Source organism: Lissotriton helveticus, chromosome 1_1 (genome assembly GCF_964261635.1).
Source record: "Lissotriton helveticus chromosome 1_1, aLisHel1.1, whole genome shotgun sequence".
In the NCBI taxonomy this organism is placed as follows: Eukaryota; Metazoa; Chordata; class Amphibia; order Caudata; family Salamandridae; genus Lissotriton; species Lissotriton helveticus.
Genome location: NC_136057.1, coordinates 857,712,633 through 857,736,686, shown reverse-complemented (window position 1 = coordinate 857,736,686; position 24,054 = coordinate 857,712,633). Strand labels below are relative to the sequence as shown.

The 24,054-nt window shown below is 47.7% G+C and overlaps 1 protein-coding gene across 1 annotated transcript; it reads left to right on the top strand.

Moving 5' to 3' along the window:
* Positions 1-10,631: 10,631 nt before the first annotated feature.
* LOC144763020 (interleukin-17A-like) lies at positions 10,632-19,639 on the top strand. The gene is made up of 3 exons (XM_078648335.1): positions 10,632-10,664; positions 11,493-11,740; positions 19,417-19,639. Exons 1-3 carry the CDS (start codon positions 10,632-10,634, stop codon positions 19,637-19,639), a joined length of 504 nt encoding a protein of 167 aa, XP_078504461.1.
* Positions 19,640-24,054: the final 4,415 nt, after the last annotated feature.

Sequence of the window (24,054 nt, the reverse complement as noted above, 5' to 3'; positions counted from 1 at the left end):
AGGGCTGAATACCTTTAGATGTAGAAAGTGGCATGTATGATTGAACCATGACCAGGTCTAGTACCTTCATGAGCCTAGCCTCCTCACTATATTCAATATATTTTTCTTGCTTGAGTATAAAATTGGATGGGAGCTATCTGAAGCCTAACTCCTAGATGCCATAGCAACAGAAGAATACAAAGTCGCACAGCATGTTATCACTTCAAAAGTACTTAAGAGAAGCTATGATTTGGAGTTAGGTTTTTACCCTTGTTCAACTCTCTATGTAAGAGATGTGCTTGCACTGTAAGAATGCAAGATGGATCTGTCTGCATGAATAATTACACAAGTATTGATGTGAATAGCAACTACTTTTTATTTCTTTTATAGCACTGCACATCCCAATGTAACGTGTGAGAGCACTTTACATCATACACAGAGACACAATAAATCATACAAGTGTGTACCTCAAAGTACAGGAAATGTTATATAAAACACTGATGGTTATAACTTATAAGGTATAGGATTCACATATTGTCCATACTCGCAGCCATTATATATTGAGAGTGAAATTACGGGAGATACACAAAGTCAAGATATAAAGCCTAATGCACTGATTGTGGTTATCTGTACTAATAAGAGCTGATTACATCCCAAAGGAACCCTTCTTTGCAATCTCAGAATAGCAACAGATTGAGAAAAAAAACAATAAGGATCCAAACCCATGACCTACAGTTTGAATGTAGCTCCTTGCTGCCGGTAAGTACATCACTGTGCTATATTAGGATTGTAACTTATGAACCGGAAGTAACAAAATGATCTCAATGTCAAAAACAGCACCCCACTTACCAATGTAATTAAAAAGCAAATCTGTGATTTGCAATAGGTACATTAACCCTACATGCTGCTTTATGAGTAAAAACTGTGACTGGACAAAGCACAGAACTCTCCCGGAAATGTGTTAACAACTAGCGTTATTTTACCACTATTATAATCTCCTCAAAATTGCTGGGCAATTATCTGTAAAATGGGGAGTCTTAACCCTGTAAGATATTTTAAAACACGATGGCTTTGTGACCAATTTAGTAACCCAGATTTACTCTCACAGACGTCCTTGCTGCCAATTTCTTTGCAGTATATTTTTTTCAAAATAAGTATATTAGTTGTCTGTCAGACTCTGCTTTTCAAGCTCCGCCCCACGTAAATCCATTCCCCTTCCTCTGCTACAGCTTGACCTCCAATATAGTGGTTTCCAGAGTCCATTTTTAAAATAGCACCATTGGAACTGAATAAAGATACCGAGCGAACTTATAATTAGCAGAACAGCGTTGTATTAACACTGAGTAGAAGTGGCCTTATTCAGTTACATACCTGCCAACTCACACGGTGCCACCTGCCACCGTGTGACATACCATATTGACGCTCATCACACGGTCAGCCGGTGAGGAGCCGATGTCATATGGTGGCAGGGAAAATGAGCTGAAAACCACGGCAAATAGTATTTTTCCAGCAAATTTTCCGAGGCTTTGAACTGCTGACGTCCATTGAGGGGTATAAACAGACCCCAGGGCATCGGCACCAGCCTTAGCAAGTGTTTTATTTGGGTTGGGGAGGAGAGGGCTGGGACCACGGTGGGGTTCAAAAGTGCCTCTGCACGAGGTCCCGCCCCCCTTCTCAAACAGTAAAAATGTTGTTCAAGTTGGCAGGTATGCAGTTACACGTTAAAGTGTAATTTGTGCATCCAAGCAGACTATCCTACTGCATTACCCCTAGGTCCCTTCGTCCTCGAAACCTTCATAACAAAGTGAGATAATCCATCTCACAGACAGAAAAAAAGAACGAAGGAATGCTGGACTTACCCTCCCCCTCCCGCTGGGAGTACATAAACGTAGCGGTCCCAGCATTCCCCCTGTTCTTTTTTCTGTCTCCGACAGATTAGGACGTGTTTGCTGCTTACCTGTTTGTTCCCTGGAGTCCCGCTTCTCCTGGCCTGCCGGGCTTGCTGGGAGTCGCGTTTTTGGGTGCCCGCCCCTTTGTGGCTGGGGCGCCGCTCCTCCAGGATTCCTTCCGGGTTAAAGCGTGCGTCTTCCTATGTTATGTTATGTTATGTTAAAAATTTTATACCGCGCACGTACACCGAAACGGTTTCATGGCGCTCATAACGGACATAGCAAGCCGGGGCCAGGATATCATACTGCAGCTGCTTTGAAAAGGAAAGTTTTCAAGGTTTTCCTAAATGACTCATAAGTAGAACAGTGGCGAAAAGAAGAGGGGAGGGAGTTCCAAAAGATGGGGCCGAGAGAAGAAAAGCGCAGGCCACCAAGCTTTTTTCGGCGATTAGATGGAATGCAGAGAAGATTATCAGCCGACGATCTAAGATTGCGGGTGGGAAGGTATCTCTTTAGTTTGGAGGACACAAATTCAGGGGCTCAGTTGTGAAGAGATTTAAAGACAGTGCATCCAAGTTTAAAGGAGCACCGTTGGGCCACTGGGAGCCAATGAAGGCTCCTTAAAAGGGGAGAGACATGCTGGTGTTTAGGTTGGTGAAACACTAGACGTGCTGCCTGATTTTGAATTAACTGGAGTTTTTGAAGTTGATAGGCAGGAATCCCCACATACAGAAGATTGGCAAAGTCAATCCTGGAGATGACCAGAGCCAGTAAAACTAGAATGAGTGCCTCTCTGGTAAGAAAGCGACAGATCTTACGGATCCTGCGCAGTTGGAAAAAACAGGATGATGTCACAGCCGAGATCTGGGGTTTCATGGATAAATCCTCAGAGATGACCACTCCAAGGCTTTTCACAGTGCTGATCGGGCGAGGAGGGGTGCCGAGAGAGGGGGGCCAGTAGTTGTCATCCCAAGGGTTAGTAGGGCCACCTACCAGGACAAGTTCTGTCTTAGACGGATTCAACTTGAGCTGGCTGTGAGCCATCCAGTCAGAAATAAACAACAATGTGGTTTGAAAATTAGATCGGGAGGAAGGTGAAGTGTCCAAGGGAAAGACCAACTGAAGGTCATCTGCATAGTTATAAATAGTAGCAGGGGAGTGACGAAGGGAAACCATAAGTGGTTGCATATACAAATTAAAAAGAAGGGGAGAAAGGGCAGAGCCCTGAGGGACACCACAAGTGAGGGGGGAGAAGGGAGCAGCAAAGGTAGACAGGTGAACTGCCTGCGAGCGGCCTTGCAAAAAGGACCGCACCCAGTCCAGAGCAATGCCCTGGATGCCGGCGTTTCTGACACGGTCGATCAGAATAGCATGATCGACCGTGTTAAATGCCGCCGAGAGATCCAACAATACCAGGGCTTGAGAGAGATTATTATCAGCACCAGCTCTGAGGGTATCCATGACAGCCGCAATCACCATCTCGGTGGAATGGAGAGGGCGAAAACCAGCCTGCTGGGGGTCCAAGAAAAGGGAAGTCTCCACAAACGAGCTCAGGCACCTGGTGACGTAGGTTTCTAGGATCTTTCCCAAAAAAGGGAGAAGAGAAATGGGCCTGTAGTTACTCAGCACAAGTGGGTCTGCGCCGGGTTTCTTTAAAATGGGTAGTACCACGGCCTGCTTGAAGGCCTCTGGGACAACTCCTGATGTTAGGGAGGAGTTGAGAAGGGCCAAGGCTGGACCGGGACAAGCCATGAAAATTTCCTTCAGGATGTGGGGGGGCAACAATCCCTGGGAGAGCCGGAGCAGACCTTATGAAGGAGGCTGTGGAACTCAGAAGTAGAAATAAGAGGAAAAGTAGAAAATTCCTGAGGGTTTACAGGAGGAAGGGGAAAGGATTTGGAAGGAGAAGGTGGAGAAATATTAGTTTTAATGGTGGAAATTTTGTCTTGGAAGAAGGCATTGAGCTCATCACACAGAGCCTGGGTAGGCACAAGGGGAAGAGTGATGCGGTCGGGGAGGGAGAGCTCATTGACAATTGAAAAAATGTCTTTGGTTTTTGAAGCCGACTCCAAGATTTTCCTGGAGAAATAGGAAGTTTTTGCCTCAAGTATCGACGATTTATATTTGTTCAGTAGGGTAGTAAACTCTGTCTTGAGTGAAGGGTCGTACTTGTGGCACCAGCGGCGTTCAGCTTGGCGAAGAGCGAGTTTGTCAGATTTAAGCTGGTCATTAAACCAGCGCTGGGCATCGTGGGGGCGCTGGACTTTTATGGTCTTTAGGGGAGCTACAGAATCAGCTGCTTCCTTCAACCAGTACTCAAGAGAAGAGGCTTGGTGGGATACTAATTCAGAATCTGGAGGGACTGAAGCTGCCAAGAGAGAGTGAAGTTTTGGCAGGTTAGCATTTTTCCAGTTGCGGGCCCTAATGTTCGCTGGGCGGGGGGGACGGTAAAAGCTGGGAAGGTCAACTGAGAAAGAAATAATGTAGTGGTCTGACCAGGTACATGGAGTAATCAGAGGAGGGTCGATGTCAAGATTGACCGATCAAACCTGATCAAGTATATGACCCTTACAGTGGGTGGGATTAGAAATCAGTTGTTGGCAGTTCAGACTGACGAGGGTTTCTGAGAACCGTTCAGACAGTCGACTTTCTTGAGGATCATTAGGCCAGTAATTAAAATCACCCAGGATAAGGATCCTAGAGTGATTGATGAGGAGCTGGGAAACCATCTCCCCGACTGACTGAGGAAAAGAAGGCATGTAGGAGGGGGGTCTGTACATGAGCGCGCAGGTAAGGGAAGTGGTAACAGAGCGAAGCTGTATGACAAGCATTTGAGTATCAGGAATGGGAGTGCAATCTAAGATTGAAAAAACATATTCCTTGCGAATAATGGCTGCAACTCCGCCACCGGCTTGCCCCCTGGGACGGTTAACATGTAAAATATAGTACCCGTTTGGGATAGCGGCTAAAATGTCTCGGTCAGCCAAGTCTCAGACAGAAAAAGAATATCTGTATCGGTATCATCCAATAGACGATAGATGTCCAATTGGTGTCTCACCAAGGAGCGTGTATTTAAATAACGAATGGCTAGAGTGCAAGACACAGGGATAGGAGGGGAGGGAGAGGGGGATACGGATGGTGGGGTAGGGCTGGACAGAGGGGCAAGGGACATGCGCGAAGAACGAGCAATGCCGCATGCATGGGCCCTCCTAATGGCCACAGGCGGCAAGGGGACATTATGGCTGAAAGAATGTAGGTCCTGAGATGAATAAGAACATTTTTCGGCAGAGTGTAAGGCCGCTGGGCGCGGTTGGCCGCGGACGGGCGCAGACGGGCAGGACTTAGGCTTGACTTCGGCGCGACAACGGCCATTAGGCCCTATGGCCGGGCCTAATGGAAGGCGCGTGGTTGAGGCTGTTTTGGGGGCCCAGGGGCTCAGCTGGGCGGTGCTCCTGGTCCCCCTACCTGACTTATTGGCATGATGGCAGGTTACCCTTCTTGGATACTCTGGGGTGAAAGGAGGAGACGCCTGGTGATGCAGAGGTTTGCACGGGGCCTCATGCATGCGCTGCATGCCATCTCCTACTGGGTTTCTTTCCTGGTTCTGTGGAGGTGCTACTGGCCTTCTTCCTCTCTGTCGCCCCTGCTGTTTGTGGTGTCGTTGCAGGGGCTGGATTTGTGGAGGTTGATGTCGGACCGGTGGCTGCAGTCCTCTTCCCCGCCCGGCGCTGGTGTCTTGGGTGGCGTCTGGGCTTGCTCTTCGGGGCAGGACGCTTGGTGTCATTCCTGCCTCTGTGGTGAGTACCGCATAGCGGTTCTGTTTCTCAGTTGCCTCGCACTTACCTGCTACTCTGGACGTGCGTTTTGTGCTTTGCCTGGGTTGGCCTGGATGTTTTTTTCCCTGTGCTGGTGCCTCACTGTGTGCGGGGGTCTCCTGGGGATGCCGGAATTTGAACCCGGGGCCTCATGCATGTTGTGCATGCGCTCTGCCACTGAGCTACGTCCCCGCTTCTGTCCTCCATGGCGTGTCGGTTCCCGCGGCAGCCTCCTGGTGCTCTGTTATCATGGTTTTGGGAGGTGGTATGGCGAGGCGGCCAGGGCGTCTACCGATGTATGCTGGGGCTCACAGTTCAATAAGGTTCCCTGGCACCGGTGGCAGGTCAGCCCGGTTTCGTGTGTCTCTGGGCTTTAGCTTGCTTGCTCTTCCTGACGGGCCCCCGCTCCAGGATGCCTGGGGTGGCTGTGCGCTTTGCTTTTCTTGCTTTTGTGCTTGTCCTGCTGCTGCCTCCGCTCCCCTGCTGCTCCCGGGGGTTGGTTGCCTCTGGTCGAGTGTGCCTTCGGTTGCGTCTGTACTTCCTGTGTGGGCTCCGTCCTGGTGCTCTTTGGGGCTCTCTGCCACGCCCCCGCCTTGGGTGGTTGAGTCTGTTTGTGTGGTGCCGCCCTACCTGTGTCTTGGCGCTGGCCGTCTGCCTCTGGGTGCTTCTTGTTTATGAGCCTGCGGCCATGCCACCCTGTAAGCGCCTGCTCTCGTCTGTTCTCCTTTCGCGGGGGGTGGGGTGTGGCGCTGCTATTCTGTGTTCCCTTGCAGACGGGTGCTGTGGTTCCGGGTTCGGTGCTGGTCATCGGCGCCGGTTCCTGGGCTCCTCTCTCTTGGTCTCCGTGGCCTGCGGCCTTGCCTCCTGCTCCCCCGTGCTCTCTCTTTGGTTCTATGGGGTCGGGCGTGAAGGGGGTCTTCTGCCTTTGGGTCGCTTCTTCCTACCTGGTATTGGCGTGGGTTCCTGTCTCCTCGGTGGGGGCTTGTTCCTTTTTTGGCTGGCTATGCTTGTGCTTGCTTTTTGGGTTCCCTGTGTTGTTGGTGTCTCCCTGCCTGCTTGCTTATGCCTTGCCCTCTGCTGCTCTTGCGTTGTCGTTGCCTCTCGCTTCTTTGGCAGCTGCCTGTTGGGTGTGCAGCTCTGTTCCCTCCTGCTTCTGGCTCCTCCGTGTTCGCGGCTGCCTTCCCCCTGCTGGTGGTGAGTCGTTTTTTTTGCTGCTGGGCCGCGGGTGGGGGGTCCTGTTGCCTACCCTGGGTTCCTGTTGGCCTGCTACGATTTTCTCTGCTTTCTTGGCTGGCCCTCTGCATCCCTGCTTCTCGGGGTCTCGCGGATGCGTGTGTCCTGGCTTTGGGTATGCTGCGTGCACAGGTTTTTTTTCTGTGCCCTTCCCTCCGCTGTGGGCTGGCTGTTGTGGCCTCTGCTCCGCTTGGGTGTCCTGGTTCTTCGCCTCTGCTTCCTGGCTTCCGCCTGGTTAGTTGGACCTCGGTCGGGTTGGCCGTGGGGTCTCGGGCGCAGGTCTCCTGGGAGCTGGCTCTTCGACTTTGCCGTGCCTTCTGGTCCCTTCGGTCTTGGGGCTCCTGGTTCCTGGCTTTGTTGGTCTGCGTCTGGTTCCTCCTGCTCCTTCCCGGGTTTCTCCCTCGCTCCATCCTGGGCCTTCTTTGTGCTTGGGTTGCTTCGGGGGTCTGGCTGCTTCGGCCCTGGCTCTTCCTATGCCTGCCTTTGGCTTGCTTCTGGTGTTCCTGGTCGCCCCTCCTGGTTCTTTCTTAGTTCCTGCCTGGTTGTTCCATGCTGGGGGGCCTCTTGTGGGTGTCTGTTGGAGGTTTCAGGCTGGGTGTGGTTCGGCGTCTGTTCTTCTCACCTGCCGTCCTGCCCTAACCCCCCGGGGTGGTTTCCGGTGGTGGTTCGCCTTTTGGTCCCTGGGGTTCGTGCCGCTGCTGTCTGGGCCTTGTTGTCTTTGCTACTTCCTTGTCCGGCCGTGCCGCCTGTTTTCCTCTTCTGCAGTTCTCCGGGTTAGTGGCCTGTGGTCGTGTCCCCCTTTCTGAGCCGGCTTCATCTGCTCTCTGTTTTTTTGTGTGTTCAGGCCAGCTTGGTCCCTGACTGGCCTCCTGGGGCTGCCGGGTGCTGTTGGCTTCTTGTTCCGTCTGCACTTGGGTTTGTTTGCTCCCTGGGTTGTTCTGGTCTCGGCTGGTTTCTGTGCCTGGGTGTCTGCTGGGGCTTTTCCGCTCCTTCTCGGGCTCTGCTTCCTTTCCTGGGCTCTATTTTGGGTCCTGGCGGGGTGCTCTGCTGTTGTGGCGGCTTCCTGGTGGGTCCTTCTGGGGTCCTTTGGATCCTGGTCTTCGGGCTTCCTGCTGGTTCAGGCTGGCCCCGGGCTGGGCCTCCTGGGTTCTTTGGCTGTGCTGCCCCTTTCGGACTGCTGTTGAGAGTGTTTTGCCAGTTGTTTCTTGTTTTTCTTCCTGGTTCTGGTGTCCTGGCTGGCTTCTGCCTCCCTTGCTCCCTGGGCTTTGTTCCTGGTGTGGGTCTGTTTGGGTGCCCCTCCCTCTGTGGTTGGGGTGCAGTTCTGTGGTGCTCTTGCCTCTGTGGGCCACTCCCTCCTGGCTGCGGGTTGTCTGGGGTTTTCCTGGTTCTTGGCCCTCTGCCTTTCTGCTTCCTCCTGCTTCCGCTTTGGCCTTCGTGTGGTCCTGCGGTGTTGTGCTGGAGGTTCCCGGTTCCTCCTGCCATTTGTTTTGGTTTGGGCACTGCGTGGGCTTCTTCTGGGCTTGTTGGCCCTGCCTGCCCTCCTGCGTGGTTGGGTTGCTTGGCTCTGGTCCTGGCTTCCTGGTTCCTTTGTCATCTGTTTTCCTGCCTTTTTGATGTTTGCTTGGCTCCTCTCCGCTGTTGCTGGGTTCGGGCCGTGTGCTTGTGGCCTGGTTGCTGTGCTCCCTGGGGTTTTCTTTTTGTCTGCTGCTCTTACCCTGGCGGCATGCCTGGCCTGGGTGTGGGGTGACTGGGCGGTCCTGTGCTGTGTGGCCACCTCCTTTGTGCTGTCCTCTGTGTCTGGTTTTGGGGCTGCTGGGGTTTCCCGTTTGCTCTGTGCTCCCCTCCTGCCTTTTTTTCCCTCCCTATTGGGGTTGGGGTTTTCTGGGGGTTGTGGCCGGTGGATCTGTGCCAGGCCTTGTTGGGCTTCTTTGTTGTTGGTTTCCGGTCTTGTTGGCCTGTCCTTGCTTGGTCGTTTTTTGGCTAGTGTCTGGGGGCATCTCTGTGCGTTGGACTCCTCTGCCCCTGCTGTTCTGGGTTTGGTGGCCTTCCTGGTTTGGTTGGTGGCCTCCTTCCCTGTTGGGTTTTTGGTCTTCTGGGGTTTGAGGTTTTTCCCCTTCCCTGTGTTTCGGTTCAGTTTGGGTTCTTGCTCCTGTTCGGCTCCTGGGTTTTTGTTGCTTCCAGGGCCTCCTCGGCCGGCTTTCCTCCTCTGGTCTCTTTTGGCCTGCGTCATTTTGGTTTGGGGTGGTGGGCCGGTTTCTGGCCTGTGCTTTCTCCTTCCTTTTTGGTCTGGGTGCTTGTGCCTGCGCTCTGTTGGCCGTTTCTTTCTTTGGCGTTCTTGGGGGTTGTCTCGGTTTCCTTATGGGTCTGTGTGCCTTCCTGCTGGTTCTGGGCTTGGCTGTGTTCGCTCCTGGTTTCTTCTGTTTTTGTCGATTAATCCCTGGGTTCTTTTCTGTCCTGGTGGTTTGTTGTGTTTTTGGATGAATGCCGGGGTTTGCTTTGGTATTTCTCACTTTGTTATGAAGGTGTCGAAGACGGAGGGACCTGTGGGTTGTGTCCTATTACTTACCGGTAATCTTCATTACTCCGGGTCCCGTAGTCCTCAACACCTTCATGGATTCCCTCCCTCCCGTTCTGCCGGCCTTCATCAATGGCTTGGAACTTCAGGGGGAATGCTGGGACTGGTACTCTTGTGTACTAATAGCGGGAGGGGGAGGGTAGGTCCAGCATTCCTTCGTTCTTTTTTTCTGTCTGTGAGATGGATTATCTCACTTTGTTATGAAGGTGTCGAGGACTATGGGACCCGGAGTAATGAAGATTACCAGTAAGTAATAGGACATTCCTTTATTATTAGTATTCCCACTACTCGCTCAGCGAGGCAAGATTATCCTTCCTGCCCCACAGATATATTAGTTTAAATAATTTTTCCTCTTTTCCGCTAATAAACGGTCCGTTACAATAATACCATGCAAAGATTAACTATTATTCCCAAAAAATAGGCAGCTAATCATAGCTTCACAGCTGCATTTACGTATGCGCAAATCCAATCCGCATGAGTAAATGCAGCTGTGAAGCTATAATTAGCTGCCTATTTTTTGTTGAAGGTAGATTGCTGTACAGGAGGCAGAGCTGGAAATGAAAGCAATAGTTCAGGACATGTTTTAGTTGCGGGAATAAACCCAAGTAAGGCGGGCCGGAGCTGTGGAGAGCTTCCTCTGTGAGTCTGTTCGATAGAAGGAAGTGATGACATCATTCAGGGTGGATGGGGAAGCTGCCACGGAAATACCAAGCTGCCACCGGTGTGCACGTGCTGCAAAGGTAAATATAACCCGATAAGGAAGAGAAACCACTTGCGGATTTGTGCTGGATGGCAGAGCAAAATCATAAATTATACTGCACGAGGAACGAGCATACAAAGTCCCTTTTTATGCGCTGTCGCCAGGTTATCCCGGAGCGACGCTTTCCTCATCCAGGCGCGTTCCTTGTCTCTCAACTGGTAGAAATAAACTTTTCTGAATGAAAGGGAAGACCCGGGGCCAGAACGAGTAACACAGGGGGGAAAGTCAGCTGGAAGGGGGTGAACCAAGAGCCCTCTTCACTATGGAAAGCCCGGGCGCCCTGAAAAGTCCTATAAATGGGGCGAAGGACCGTTCCCAAGGCAGAGACTCCAAGCTCCCGACCGAGGAAGGCCCACTCGATAGAAACCCAGAAGAGCAGAATGATTTTCAGGACCTCAGCATGCTCCATTGTGGTAAGAAACCCTTTGCCTTCTATGAAATAGCAAAATAATGTATGCCATAGGTTTACACATTCTTTCATCAGCTGCTGGTTAAGCCACTTAAGTGTGTGATCTTGGGTGAAACCTTTCTAGCAGAACCTGGAAGCCATGCTGCTATTTCATGTCTGCAGCGGTGGGGCGTGAGGGCGCTTAGCAGGTCAGGCACAGCAGTGTCTGTAAGGGATATGGCCTGATAGAAAAGCATTGAGGTCTTTTCAAAGCAACTCTTTCTATGCGTCTGGAGACAAGTTCTAAAAATCTGAATACAAAACAAGAAACAACTCTGGATGTAATCTTTGAAATAAAAAAGTGAGATAGTTGGGGAGTCTTGTGTTGTCATTTAAAGAAGTGTATGTCCATCACACCGGGAACGAGTATGACACTGCAGTCCTCACACAACTGCTCTTGAATGAAGACGTTTCCACTTTAAGGAGAGGCTAGATACCGTCTTCTTAGAACAGGCTTCTACTGACAGGGTGGGATGCTGCAGACTGGATATATATCCTTGTCAGCAGGCAGATATTGGTGCATGGTGTCCAAGAGCGCTGAAGGGACATTGAAAGGCATGTTTCATGAAATACTTTTAGCATAGTATAGCTTTGCATCACACAGCATTCAGTGGCAGCATGTCACAGCATAAAAGCATTTTTCTGACAATTCAAACGTCGTATCATTCTTTTCGAAAATGATGATATTTGTATAATAGTCGTACAATAATTTCCGCCAAATTGTACTTGACCAAAGGTTGCCTCTTTATTACTTTAACATTCTCCACTTGTATTCCTTCATTTCCCCTTACAGGCCATCACATTACTGGCCCTTTGTTCCCCAGCAATTTTGCTTCCGACCGAATATCTTGGCCAAGAGCTGCCTCATGAAAATTATCCAGAAAGAGACCTGGCAGCGAAGACCAGAGACAGGTGCCCTGGTAGAGGGAGTGCCAGGTTCCCTCACATTGCTAGAATTGACCTCCGGGCCATTGACTCTGCTGCTGAAGACAGGATGGTGGCAGACATCAGTAGCCGATCACTCACACCTTGGGAGTACAGGTACGGATTCACAGCCCTTGACACCACAGGAACTGATTTGATACATCTTATCTAAGAATATGCCACGTTACCGTGCATGCTTTTTTAACTCATGCCATTACAACACGGTCATAACAGCAAAGCTTTGTAACAACCCATGTCAGAACAACGACATGCTCTGGGGGTGAGGCGCTGGATTTTGAAATAGTATCATTTACTATTCCAACTCCAGTCTGTGCAACAGTAGGTAAGGTGTTGGATTTTAAATCTAACACCTTCTGACCACTAGAGCAAGTCATTGTTCCGACTTGCAGAGCAATGGCATGTGTTGTAACAACGCAGTCGTTGTAATGACCACGTTGTAATGGCAAGCGGTGTTTCGGAATCGAGGTAAACGATGTTTACCCTCATTTAAACATGCCCTATGTGTACTTCCTCTGAGAAATGTTTCAACTTAAGAATCCACTAGTTGTAATTTTAAATATTTGGTAATGGGCCCACAAAGGCAGCTTGGGCAGTGCCACAAAGGGCTAGCTCAGGCACTTTCTCTAAGCCCTTTCTGTGGTAGGGAGTAGGAGAGAAACCTTCAATGCTTCCTAATACCCGTCACATTAATCCTCCAATTAACATATTGTTTTTAGTTCACATTAATGTCTTCCAGTAAATGATGAGCCGTGGGCATATACATATTAAAATTAGAGCCACATCCTCACTGCTATTTTAAAGAATCTACTAAAACAAATGACAACAATGTTGATAGATCCAACAGTGATTTGCCAGCAGATATCATTTGATAGGATATAATAATGGTCGGTGTCTCGGATAAAAGTGGATTCAGCTCTAGCTTGCTGAAGAAATTTTGATATATTTTTAGGGGTGAAACCTAATCAACCCATGGTGGCAAATGTATCGATTTGTTTATTTCTGCAGCACTAAATACTCATGGGAAACAGCTTCAAATGTACACAGTATATCAATGAATCAGGAATGAAAGGCATGGCAGGGGAGGGTGGATGGGAAGAGAGTCGGAAGAGACTAATGCCTAGTGAGAAGATCAGTTTTTAGAAGCGGTCGAGAGCCAAGGGATTCCATGAAGTTATAGGAAAGGCATTTCTGAGTCTACAATTAACATTCAGCTCTCCGTATTAATGTTGATATTTTTCCATACACAGAGGACATGGCCGGGATCCTTGTCTTCTCCACAGAGGCTCTTATTTTGTTCCAACTGGAGATGATAAGGAAGCTGAACACAGAAGTTAGGGAAGCAGCCCCCTAGTTTGATTCTGGTGCTTGTGAAACTCTAGAAGTAGAAATCATGTCAGATAGATAAATATGCAGCAGAAAGTGGCATTAAACTTGAGCATAAAGGAACTGTTGTTTCAACAATGGAGCACAAAGCAAACCTCATCGACTGACTCTCTATTACATATCAGTAGCTAGTCTCAAGACTGTGCCTCTGTACAGCTCCCCAGCAATTCTTGTAATGAACAAGCACACAGAGGTTTCCACAAACTTTCCTCACTGAACTCCCTTGCTAGAAATCGTGAAAAGCTCTTTCGAAAGATGCCATAAAGTATTGAGTCAATGTTTTCTTTTTTCCTATAAATTCCCACGGTGCACAAAAATGACCATTTAGGTCATATAGGTTGGGCATTCCCAGTATCTTTTACTAAGAACCATATAGCTGAATGGGGGTCGGGAAGGGGGGTTTGGTGTCTAGCAAATATGATTAAATTATTATTTCTAACATTTCTATCTCCTAAATGATCTGTTATCTTCAGACCAGTGAAGTGATAGCATGTTGTCACTCCACCCCATGGCAGACAACATTTTCTAATGGCAGAGACATTCTGGTGGCCGACTGCTGGCAGTTTAGTCATGCCTTGCTCCTCTGCCAGCCTAGCTTGCACAGACTGATAACCCTTACCTTGGGTGCCATTGTTTGCATTCCTAAAGATGGCTAAATGTGGACAAGAATAGTAAGCCAAGTTTATTTTAAGCCCTTAACCTGTCAAATGAGATTTCTAATTAAATTATCTACTTTGTTTTCTCATTCTGATGGTGGCTTTGTGAGTGTAGGCGCACTGAAACATGCATTGAACAATAGAAACCATAGCACACTGGGTGACGAGTAGCCATCACATTGTAATGCCACATGCCTATACTGGCCAATCCTAAAATAGTTAGGGTGAAAGATAACTAACAACCCAACGAAATAGCCTACCTTTATTTGCCCAGGTTAACTCTGGGCTTCACTGGTCCTTTAGAAAGACAAACAACATTCTGGCAAAAAGGAGCAATGCAAATGCTGAGCTGTACTCCTGAAAGTGTGTTTGGATCTGTGCTTGCTTGTGTAAGAATCATTCAGTAGCTGTAGTCCAGAAATATGAAAACACAGAAGGGAAATCATCACATGCATCGGTCTCAACACCGACATTGGATTCGCTCATTGTGGGGCAATTGTTGAATCATTGCTGAGACAACTTGAGATCCTCGAGAAAATCATTTGTGTAATTTACACTAGCTAGTGACGGATCCAATAATTCTAAATGAATACACTCACTTGAATTAAACACTGGGCTCAAATACCAGCTGTAGAACAAGGGTGAAGTTGGAGGACAAGGCCGAAGTCGCGCCAAAGGCAAGCCCGTCTGCGCCCGTCTGCGCCGGGACCGGGCAAAGGGCCACGACCCTTGCTCATGGCCTAGCGGAGCCCCAAATCCTCTACTCCATAGCCGACCTCATTCAGCTTAGACCAGCCCACGGCAGCTACTGCACAAGATTAGACCCGGAGTCTATCTCATACGCCAGCACATGTTGTCCTCACTGTAAGTCTTCACTACCTTTCATTAAGAAAATTGCCAACCCTTGGAATCTCAAAAATAAAACTCCCATAAAAATAATAATAGCACTGTTCAATGCTTGTTCGTTAGGTAGGCATAGACAAGATATAGCTGATCTTATAAAGGACAGGAACATTGACATACTATTCGTTACAGAGACCTGGATGGACAATGCATCCGATCCAGATCTAGTTGTCGCAGTTCCTCAAGGATACAAAGCCAACCGACAGGACAGACAGGCAAAGAAGGGTGGCGGTTTGGCAATAATTGCCCGTAACACTTTCATGGTCAGAACGTCCCTTGTACCCTCACCATAGTGAAGCTATGCATTTTGCCATTATGCTGACTCCCTCGCATAATTTCAAAGGAGCACTCCTATACAGACCGCCAGGAGCTCGCTCAGACTTCCTCTCTAACCTGAACACAATGCTTGAATCACTCGCAATGGAGGACTCTTTCACGATCTTAGGTGACCTAAACTTTCACTTAGAAAAACTAGACAATAATGAAACGCTAGCTTTATTGGCCAACATGGAAACTATAGGGCACCCTCAACTGGTTACCTCCCCTACACACGAGGCTGGCCATACTCTGGATGGCATCTTTTCCAATCTAAAAGGGATTCATATACAATATATTCTCCCGCTCCCATGGTCTGATCATCATGCCATCTTTTGTGCAATTTCTATCTATGATGCACCCATTAACAGACCGGCTACTCCCAGCCGTGAGCCTTTTAAGGATTGGAAGAACATTAATAACGCAGATCTTAGAGGGCTATTGGACAGTACTTGCCCCATCATCCTCACTGACCCAAATATAGCCATGAAGCAATATTCACAATGGCTAGATAATGCCATGAAAGTATTGGTACCATACAAAACAATATCCAGAAATAGGACGGTGCCCTCCGCCCCCTGGTTTACGGAAGATCTTAGAAAACAAAAGCAAATCTGTAGGAACCATGAGAGACACTGGCGTAAAGCCTATGACTCTGAAAGTAAAACCAGTTATAAGGAGACACTTGCCACTTACAAAAAAATGATTACTGAGGCCAAGAGGAAGTTTTATAGCGAACAAATAGAAAGTGCTAAGAATTCCAACAAACAACTTTACGATGTAGTGAAGCAATTAGCAGGGAAAGCCCCCGATCTGCCCCCCCCTTCTCAATCCCTCTGTGACGCTTTGGCTAATTTCTTTTTCACTAAAGTTAATGACATCTACCTAGCCTTTTCTTCTAAGGATAATTCCATCACACCCTCCATCTTCCCCCCTCGATTGCTCCCTAAATCAATTTAAAGAAATTACAGAGGCACAAATAACGGATATTATCAAAATCATAAAAATATGGTCGGCGTTGGAACCTTGTCTACCTAAAATTTTTCCTCCTGTCATGAGCTAAATAACAGATGTGATTACACAAATATGTAATGCCATGTTTAAGTCGGGGATTTATCCAGATATGTTGAAAAATACCCTGCTAAAACCACTTCTAAAAAAGCCACATCTGGATAAAGACGACCTGAAAAATTACAGACCAATAGCTAGCCTTCCCTTTCTGGCAAAGGTGGCAGAGAAGGCCATGAATCATCAGCTATCCGAATACATCGAGGAACACCACCTGTTGGATAACACTCAGTTTGGGTTCCGTAAACTCCACGGCACCGAGACGGCCCTTATCAAAGCTGCAGAGGAAATTAGAGTCATCAGAGACCAGGGAGGAACAGCGGTGCTTGTTCTGCTGGACACAGTCGATCATTCTACTACCGTGTCGAAAAAATGGGCATCCAATTGGTAGCCAAGAACTTGCTTGCCTCCTTCTTATCCGGAAGAACACAGGCTGTCACCTTGGGACCATTCCAATCGGCTCAGCTGTCCCTTCCCTGTGGGGTCCCTCAAGGCTCATCCCTTCGTCCGACACTTTTTAACATTTATGTGTCGGACCTAGCAAGAGTCATCAAAGCATACGGGATGAGCCTTACCTCTTACGCCGACGACACCCAGTTGGTGCTCGCCATTAATAACGATGGAGAAGAGGTGGCGGAACGCTTCCAGGAGGGCATGCTGGCAATTGGAGGCTGGATGGACTCCAATTGCCTTAAACTTAACTCCGAGAAGACGGAGGTTGTCATCTTTGGAAAACTCTACCCTGGCTGGTCCTCCGTCTGGTGGCCATCATCTTTTGGAGCCCTGCCAACCCCTGCCCCAAAGGTTAGGAACCTGGGAGTTGTTTTCGACGAAAACCTTATTTTCACCGCACACGCCAATCAAATAGCCTCAACTGCATTCCATAAGCTAAAACACATATGAAAAATAATACCGTTCCTCCCCGATAGTGCCAGAAAAACATTGGTTAGCACACTGGTACTATCCTCTTTAGATTATTGCAACAGCCTTTTTGCCAATGCACAAACTCGGGTTGTAAACAAAATGCAATCTATACAAAATGCTCCGGCAAGACTGCTCTCCTGGACCCCCAAATTTAAACCGATTGCCGAAACAATTCGGAATTACCACTCGTTGACCATTAAAAATCGTATTAAATTTAAGACTCTCTGCCTGGCATTCAAAGGCGTACACAAACAAGGTCCACAATTCCTCAGAGATCAGCTTACAGTCCATCAACCTACCAGAAAATTGAGATCCACGACACTGCATCAACTGGTAGTACCACAAACCAAGACAGTCTCCTGGGGGGACAGATGGTTCATCTTCGCTGCAGCCAGACTTTGGAATACCGTTCAATTGTCGATCAGGTCAATTCAATCTCTTCTACTATTCCGTAAAAAGTTAAAGACCTGGCTGTTTGACCAGTAATCTACAGCATGAACTAACAATGGACTGGCTCTGTCATCCTCCCAAGAGTCACGTCTATAGCGCCGAGACGCCCACGGGCATTTGTTTGCGCTCTATAAATATCAAAAATAAATAAATAAAGATAATATCATAGCTCATAATTGTTTTCCATTTGCCTACTGCTATAGGGATGAAACCGGGAAAAACAGGGCCAGATATGGTGGCCACAAAATTTGAGCTATATTAAAAAAAAAAGGGAAGACAGAAAGGCAATTGAGAAATAAGGGAAGGAGGAAAGAAAAACATAGATGAGGAAAGGTGGGAAGGAAGGAAGGAAAATGAAATATAAATAGGGAAGGGAATACAGAGGGAGGCAAGGTAAGAGGTGTAATAGAGAGATGAATATAGTAGAGTAAAGCAAAGAGGTGACGCAAGGAGAGGGAGACCAGGAGTAGGAAAATGACTAAAGAAAAAGCAGGTACAAAGGAAGATGGTTTCAATAGAATAAAGGAAATAGGGAACCCCGAATCGCCATAAGCACCTTTCTAAAGTCTTTTTTTTTTAAGTTCAAGAAATTTTATTGGAATAATTATAGACAAAATAAGCAAAATACATCTGCAAAACAAGTACATAGTAATGAGCTTAAATACTTGAATGAAAAGAAAAAGGTGTATAGAATTCTAAAAGGAGGAAAGAAAAAAAAAAAAGAAGAGAGAGAGAAACAAACAGAAAAAAGAAAAGAGAGAAGACAAAGAAAAAGAAAAAGGAAGAACATGAAAGAGAGAGAAAAAAAAGATATATATTACATACTATAAGCATGACTAATAACTGTATCAAGGTGTACCTGAGAAGCTATGTAAAAATGTGAAACTCACAATATAAGAAAACCATTGTCTAAGTACAAAACACAAATGTACGATATGCATTATAGTAGACAATTCGAAACATCAAGGTACCTTCATGGAGGCTTGGAAACTTCTTGTTGCAAAGGAGAAATCGGCAAGGAATGTCTGGCACTGTCATCAAACAAGGAGGTAACAGGTTCCCACAAAACTTTTCTTTTCGTCGCCAGGGACAATGGGTAAACATAAGTCGTGTCCAATCTATGATTATAACATGCTGCATACCACCAGGCCTGGTAAGATATTTTGGTGAAGTCTTTCCAATTTTTGGTGATGTGCTGAAAAGCAACTGCTAACAGTAAGTCTATAATTCTGGTACCCAGAGTGCACTGCTTCCAAATAGGAGAAACACTTCCCAGAAAGATGTGTGAGACAGAAAAGGGGTGTGTAGAGAAACATATTTTGTTAATCTGGGACCAAACTTGCCTCCAAAAGGTGTGCACTAGGGGGCAATCAAAAATCATGTGAAAAAGATCTGCACCGGACCTGGAACATGACCAACAAGAGTCTGTGACGTCTGGAAATTGCTTGCTAAGAGTGAGTGGGGAGAATAATAGGCGATTATAAATAAAAAATAACGTCTGAGTCGCATTAGCAGCTCTGGAAGACTTACGTAATTTAAGCCAAATTTTATCCCAGAGAGCAATGGACCAAGATACTTGTAAGTCTGTTTCCCAATTCTCTTCTGTTTTCGTTTTAGACCGAGGTGCAGAGGGGGATAAAAGAGAAGCATACATTTTTGAAGCTTTGGCACGTTTGAGGAGTAAAGAATATAATGACTGCATGCTAGAGGGAATTGGGTAGACAGGAGAGGGAGAGGCAAGAAATGTAGTGTGAGCCTCTTGAAGAGCAGATATTAACAATGCAAATTTGGTACGGAAGGAAGAGGGAAAATGGAACAAGGAAGTAGCTGAAGAAAAGGAGAGAGGCTGACCTTGATGATAAAGTTGGTGAACCCATATGAGACCACAAGATCTCCATGCCTTCCAAAAGATGGGCTTAACCTTTCTAAAGTCTTATTGCACAAAAAACTCAATAATCAGGATGATTGATATTTCTCCTCACCTGTAGTATACAGCTGTATTATTGCATGTAATAGGAACGTCATGTAATGCGCCATCCTTTTAAACTTTGCATTGTTCTGTTTTCTTTGCAGTGTGGATAAGGATGTGAACAGATACCCGGAGGTCATCGTGGAAGCCAAATGCCTTCGCTCCAAGTGCCTGGACGATGACGGGCAATCCGTTCCCATCAGACACCAAATCCTTGTCCTGCGCCGGGAGCAGAAGGGCTGCAGCCAGAGTTACAAGCTGGAGAAGCAATGGGTCACGTTTGGATGCACCTGTGTCCCGGCTGACATCATCTATGCCTCAAACTGAGGACCTGTGGGGCTCACACTGGCCTGGCCGCAGATCCGCTCAATGCCTGTCACTGAAGGACTCTTAACAAAATGTCAAAGTCATAAAACCCTACACAGAAATGCTCGGTAATGGAAAGTCTTATCAGCGAGTTCTTGACATATCCATTTTAATGAGTCTTGCTAGGTCATTGACACAACATAGCCCTTATCAAACCTTTATGTAAATATCTGAAGCTTTTCAGGTCATATTAAAGGACACGTTGAACCGTTTTAAACCATTTTACAGGCAACTAATGCTTGTGAAGGTGGGTCCAACAATGGGTTTTATACTATTTTATTTAGATGAAGTAAACATTTGTAGGAAACTATTTGACAGATTATGACAGATTTTGAATCTGAAAGTCCACAAATGTATCCATTTACATTTTGATAGCTAAATTATCTTCCTGTTTTTGGACTATGAGCTGGATATATTTATGTATTTATTTTTCTATCCATGTATTTATGTTTATTTAAAATTTTGAAGTATTAATGAGTGTCCCACTAAGTCGCTACACAAGACAGTGCACCCAGTTTTTAACATAAGTTGTTGAATAAAATTTTTATAAACTACTTTCTTTGCACGTAGTTTCTTATATATCCATTGAAAGATCAAATAAAACATATTCAATAACAACATTTTTAGGATTGCCAGCATCCGATTGAAATAACTTTCAAAGTTATGCTGCACTTCAGTCCTGTATGTTCGTTCTGTAAACGTGGATGCTTACAACATCCAAGGGTGGATGTAATGCCAACCCTCTTACTTGCAGGAGTTACAATGATATAAGAAACCGCTCTGCATTATTTACTTTACCAACTATTTTGTATTGATATTTGTAAGTACCGACATTTTAAAATAAGCACATAACAAGATGCAAACCATAGCATCCAGGTAATCTCACCGTATACATGCATTTGAGAGATGGGAATCAGCTGGGGGTGGAAAAACCCAGATAATTCCTCTCCGGGCATCACAGGCTCCTTCTGCAGTACCAGGAGTTCAGCCTGTGCCCCTACTCCTCAGGCCAGACCAGACCCCCATTCCCCGCAAGGAGCTAATGATTCCCACGCAGGGGAGACACCAAAATGACACAAACAGAACCATTGGGTGGACAACGGGTGGAGTGGGATGTTGGAGGGGGCTCTCCTAAGTGACACCAATGACTGAAATTAGAAACTCTAAGCATAATAGTCAACCCTTGCAAGAGTGCATCTAATTAGTCTTCTTTCCCATTTTAACTTTACAATATTTACAAATTGAATTATATAAGATTTGTATTACTTTATTATCTTTTCATAAGCCAGGACGCAAATTTTGCGCTGGTGAGTTACAGCATTTCATTAATTGTTTTTTTGTTCAAATTTGCTTCTTGTTACTTTGAGTTTATCAGATTGAGGCTATCTAGTTTGAAAACTGTTAGATTGAGAGACTCCCTACAAAGACTATGTTGGACCTGGCCCTTTTGGCAGGTTCACCCCGAAACTTTTTGCTTTTTCCTAGCCTGTTTCTGTGACCTGGTGTGGATGATTTTAGGCCTCTGCGCACTTTTACACTGTGGTACAGTGTAAAGTGCGTGTGTTCTCTGTGTATGTGTGGTGAGTGACCTGCCATCCCATAGAAATGAATGGGTAATATGTATGCCCATGGTAGTTCCTGATGTGTGGGGAGTGCGGGGGCGAGTTTGTGTGAACTCGTGAGATTGAATGCTGCGAAATGGTGTATGCGGCATGGTTGTGTCTAGTCTAGAAGTGCCACTTTTAGAAGTTGGCATATTTGTGTAGTGAGTCTGCTGGCACGTGATTGGCTGGTGAGCCTGGCCCAGGAGTGCCTGGGCCTGCTTGTGGATTGACTGTCTGGTTTAAGTGTGACAGGGGCTGCAGAGCCCCAGGAGGTTGTCTGAGTCAGCCCGTGGATGAAAGGCAGCATCTGCTGCCAGGGAAGTGGGAGGAGATTAGCACCTGATAGTGAAGGGCTGTGCCTGCCTGCCACAATGCTGGCTCCACCCCCCCGCTGGGCGACTGTCACCTCTGTCCCTGATACTGAAGGGACTTCCCTATAACCAGTTCTAGCTGGTTCTCACACTGCCTACACAAAGACTTCAAAGACTTTTCTGTGTATAAGAAGGGGCTGTGTCCCCTTCCAAAATGTTCTTGTTTCTAACTTGAATCTGACAGGGGCGTGCTGCTGCTGGGGCTCAGGGGAATCCCTGAGCCCTGCCCAACCCCTGGACTCCTGATGGACTTGTCCTGAATCCCTTGAAAGACTTTGCTGGACTTTGGATGTCCTTATAGCGCTGGGAGCGCTGTAGTTTGATGCTTAGCGCTGTTAGCGCTTTATTTTTACTCCTGGGCGTGAGGGCGCGCGTTCTTGACCCTTTAGCGCTAAGGAGCACTTTACTTTTCTTGTGAGGCGCTGGGGAGCGCTGCAATCAGCCCTCAGCGCTTGGAAGCGCTGATGTGCCTGGCGGCTGACCACGCCGCCTATTTGGCCTTGTTTATTTAATGTCCAAAGGGAGCCTACCCCTAGATGTGACCCGTAAAAATCACCGCCGCTGCCCGGGAGGAAGCACCGAAGGGGCCGCGCTGGGATTGGGCCGCCGTGGGGGCTCGTCTCGGTGGGCCGCGCTGCCACTGGCTGGCCGAAGAAGAGTTGCCGCGCCGTGATTGGCTGACCGACCCGGGATTCCCTGATGACACGTCCCCGGGCCGCGCCGTGATTGGTTGCCAGCCCGGGGAGAGAGAGGAAGATGGCGGCATCTGCAGCGGGGCTCCCATGACCGAGAGGGAGCCCCGAGAGAGGGAAGCATGGCATTCGTGGCCGGTCCCCCGGCAGAAGAGGGAGACCGGAGATGAGACCGAGGGTCGTGGAGGCCGGCATGAGCTTTCGCGGGGCTCCCATGTGGATGGGAGAGCCCCGCGGTGATGTGGTGGCTGCAGAGGCATTCGGGGCTCCAGTGTCGTTGAGAGCCCCGCGCTTCCCTAAGCAGTCGTCCCTCAAGCCCTGAGGAGCTTCGTGACTGCCCGCCTGCAATGAGGAGAGCCGGTGAGTGATATCGGCTGGGGCGGGCTCCATTGGGGCTACTGCTGGCGCGGGGGACGGGCGCAGAGTGTTGTTGCAATTAGGGCGGCCCCGGATGGCAGTGGGTCGCCCCAACGTTGCATAGAGCCCTCGAGGCTCCACTGAGGGCCAGCCATTTTGTGTTTAGAGCCACGGAGGCTCTGGGGGCCATTTCTTTTAATTAGAGGGGGGCGTCGGGGCACATTGCCGGTGTCTGCCCCCCTCCTGCCTACGAGGTGTTGGTTCAGAGCTCGAGAGGCTCAGGGTGCCAGTTTGTATTTACGAGCCTTGAGAAGCTCGAGGGTCAGTTCTTTGTTTTCAGAGCCTGATGGCTCCATGGGGCCCATGTGTTTAAGAGCCTGTGTGGCTCCAACGTCTGGGGCATGTGCTATGCTCAGAGCCTGTGTGGTTCCAACAGTTGGCGCAGATTGCGCCTAAGGGTCAGTGAGGACCCTGTTGACGTTTTGAAGTACCCAGCTGCCCAGCAATTAGTGGGCAGCTGCACCGTTTAGGTCTTGGGATTGCCCAGGTGCCCAGCAAGTAGTGGGCACCTGCACCGTTTAGGCCCCTGACATTGAGACTCAGGGCGTCTTAGCCCCAACAAGGCCAGTTGGCCTAGGGACTGCCACAGGTGGTGGCTTATGTAGGTTTTGCGCAATTGTGTGGTTTTTACTTGCACCTCTGAATGTTTTAGGCATCATGTGTCTTTGCGCTATTGAGTTGTGTCTTTCTTTCCCTGCGCTGCACCTCTGAATGTTTTAGGCGTCATGTGTCTCCTAGCGCTGCACCTCTGAATGTATTTTATTGCATCATGTGCTTGTTCTTAACACCGCTGAATGTGTAGGTTTAGGCATCATGTGTTTCCCTTTACTAGTCCTCAGAATGTATATTTATGCATCATGGGTAATGTGTTCTTTCCTAGACCCCTAAATGCTGTGTGATACTTAGGTGGTTGTTCTTTTTAGTACAGGTGGTCCTAGTGAGGTCCTGGTCCCCTGCGTGACATTCTCCTAAGGTGTTTAGGGTTGCGTAGGTGGTACTTACCTGTCCCCAGTAGTTACTGGATGTGATTTACAACTGTTATTCTTTTTGCTATACTTATTCTAAGTTCTATAAGTGCTATTTCTATATCTACAAAGTGTTGATTCTGGCAGTGGCCCATGTGGCCCTGTCCTGTACATAATCCCTTATGAATGTTGCCCGTGCCAGTTGGCACAATGTACATGTGTGATTTTTATCTGATGTGTTTTGACAATACAAAAGTTATTTTAATATAACCTTGTGTGGAGTTCCTTTTGTGGTGTGCCTAGTATGTTGTTGCTGTTGTGTGCTGG

Coding starts and splice junctions, on each gene's coding strand:
- LOC144763020 (XM_078648335.1), top strand. CDS start 10,632: ATGATTTTCAGGACCTCAGCATGCTCCATTGTG. Junction 10,665..11,492: donor CCTCAGCATGCTCCATTGTG/GTAAGAAACCCT, acceptor TTCCCCTTACAG/GCCATCACATTACTGGCCCT. Junction 11,741..19,416: donor CTCACACCTTGGGAGTACAG/GTACGGATTCAC, acceptor TTTTCTTTGCAG/TGTGGATAAGGATGTGAACA.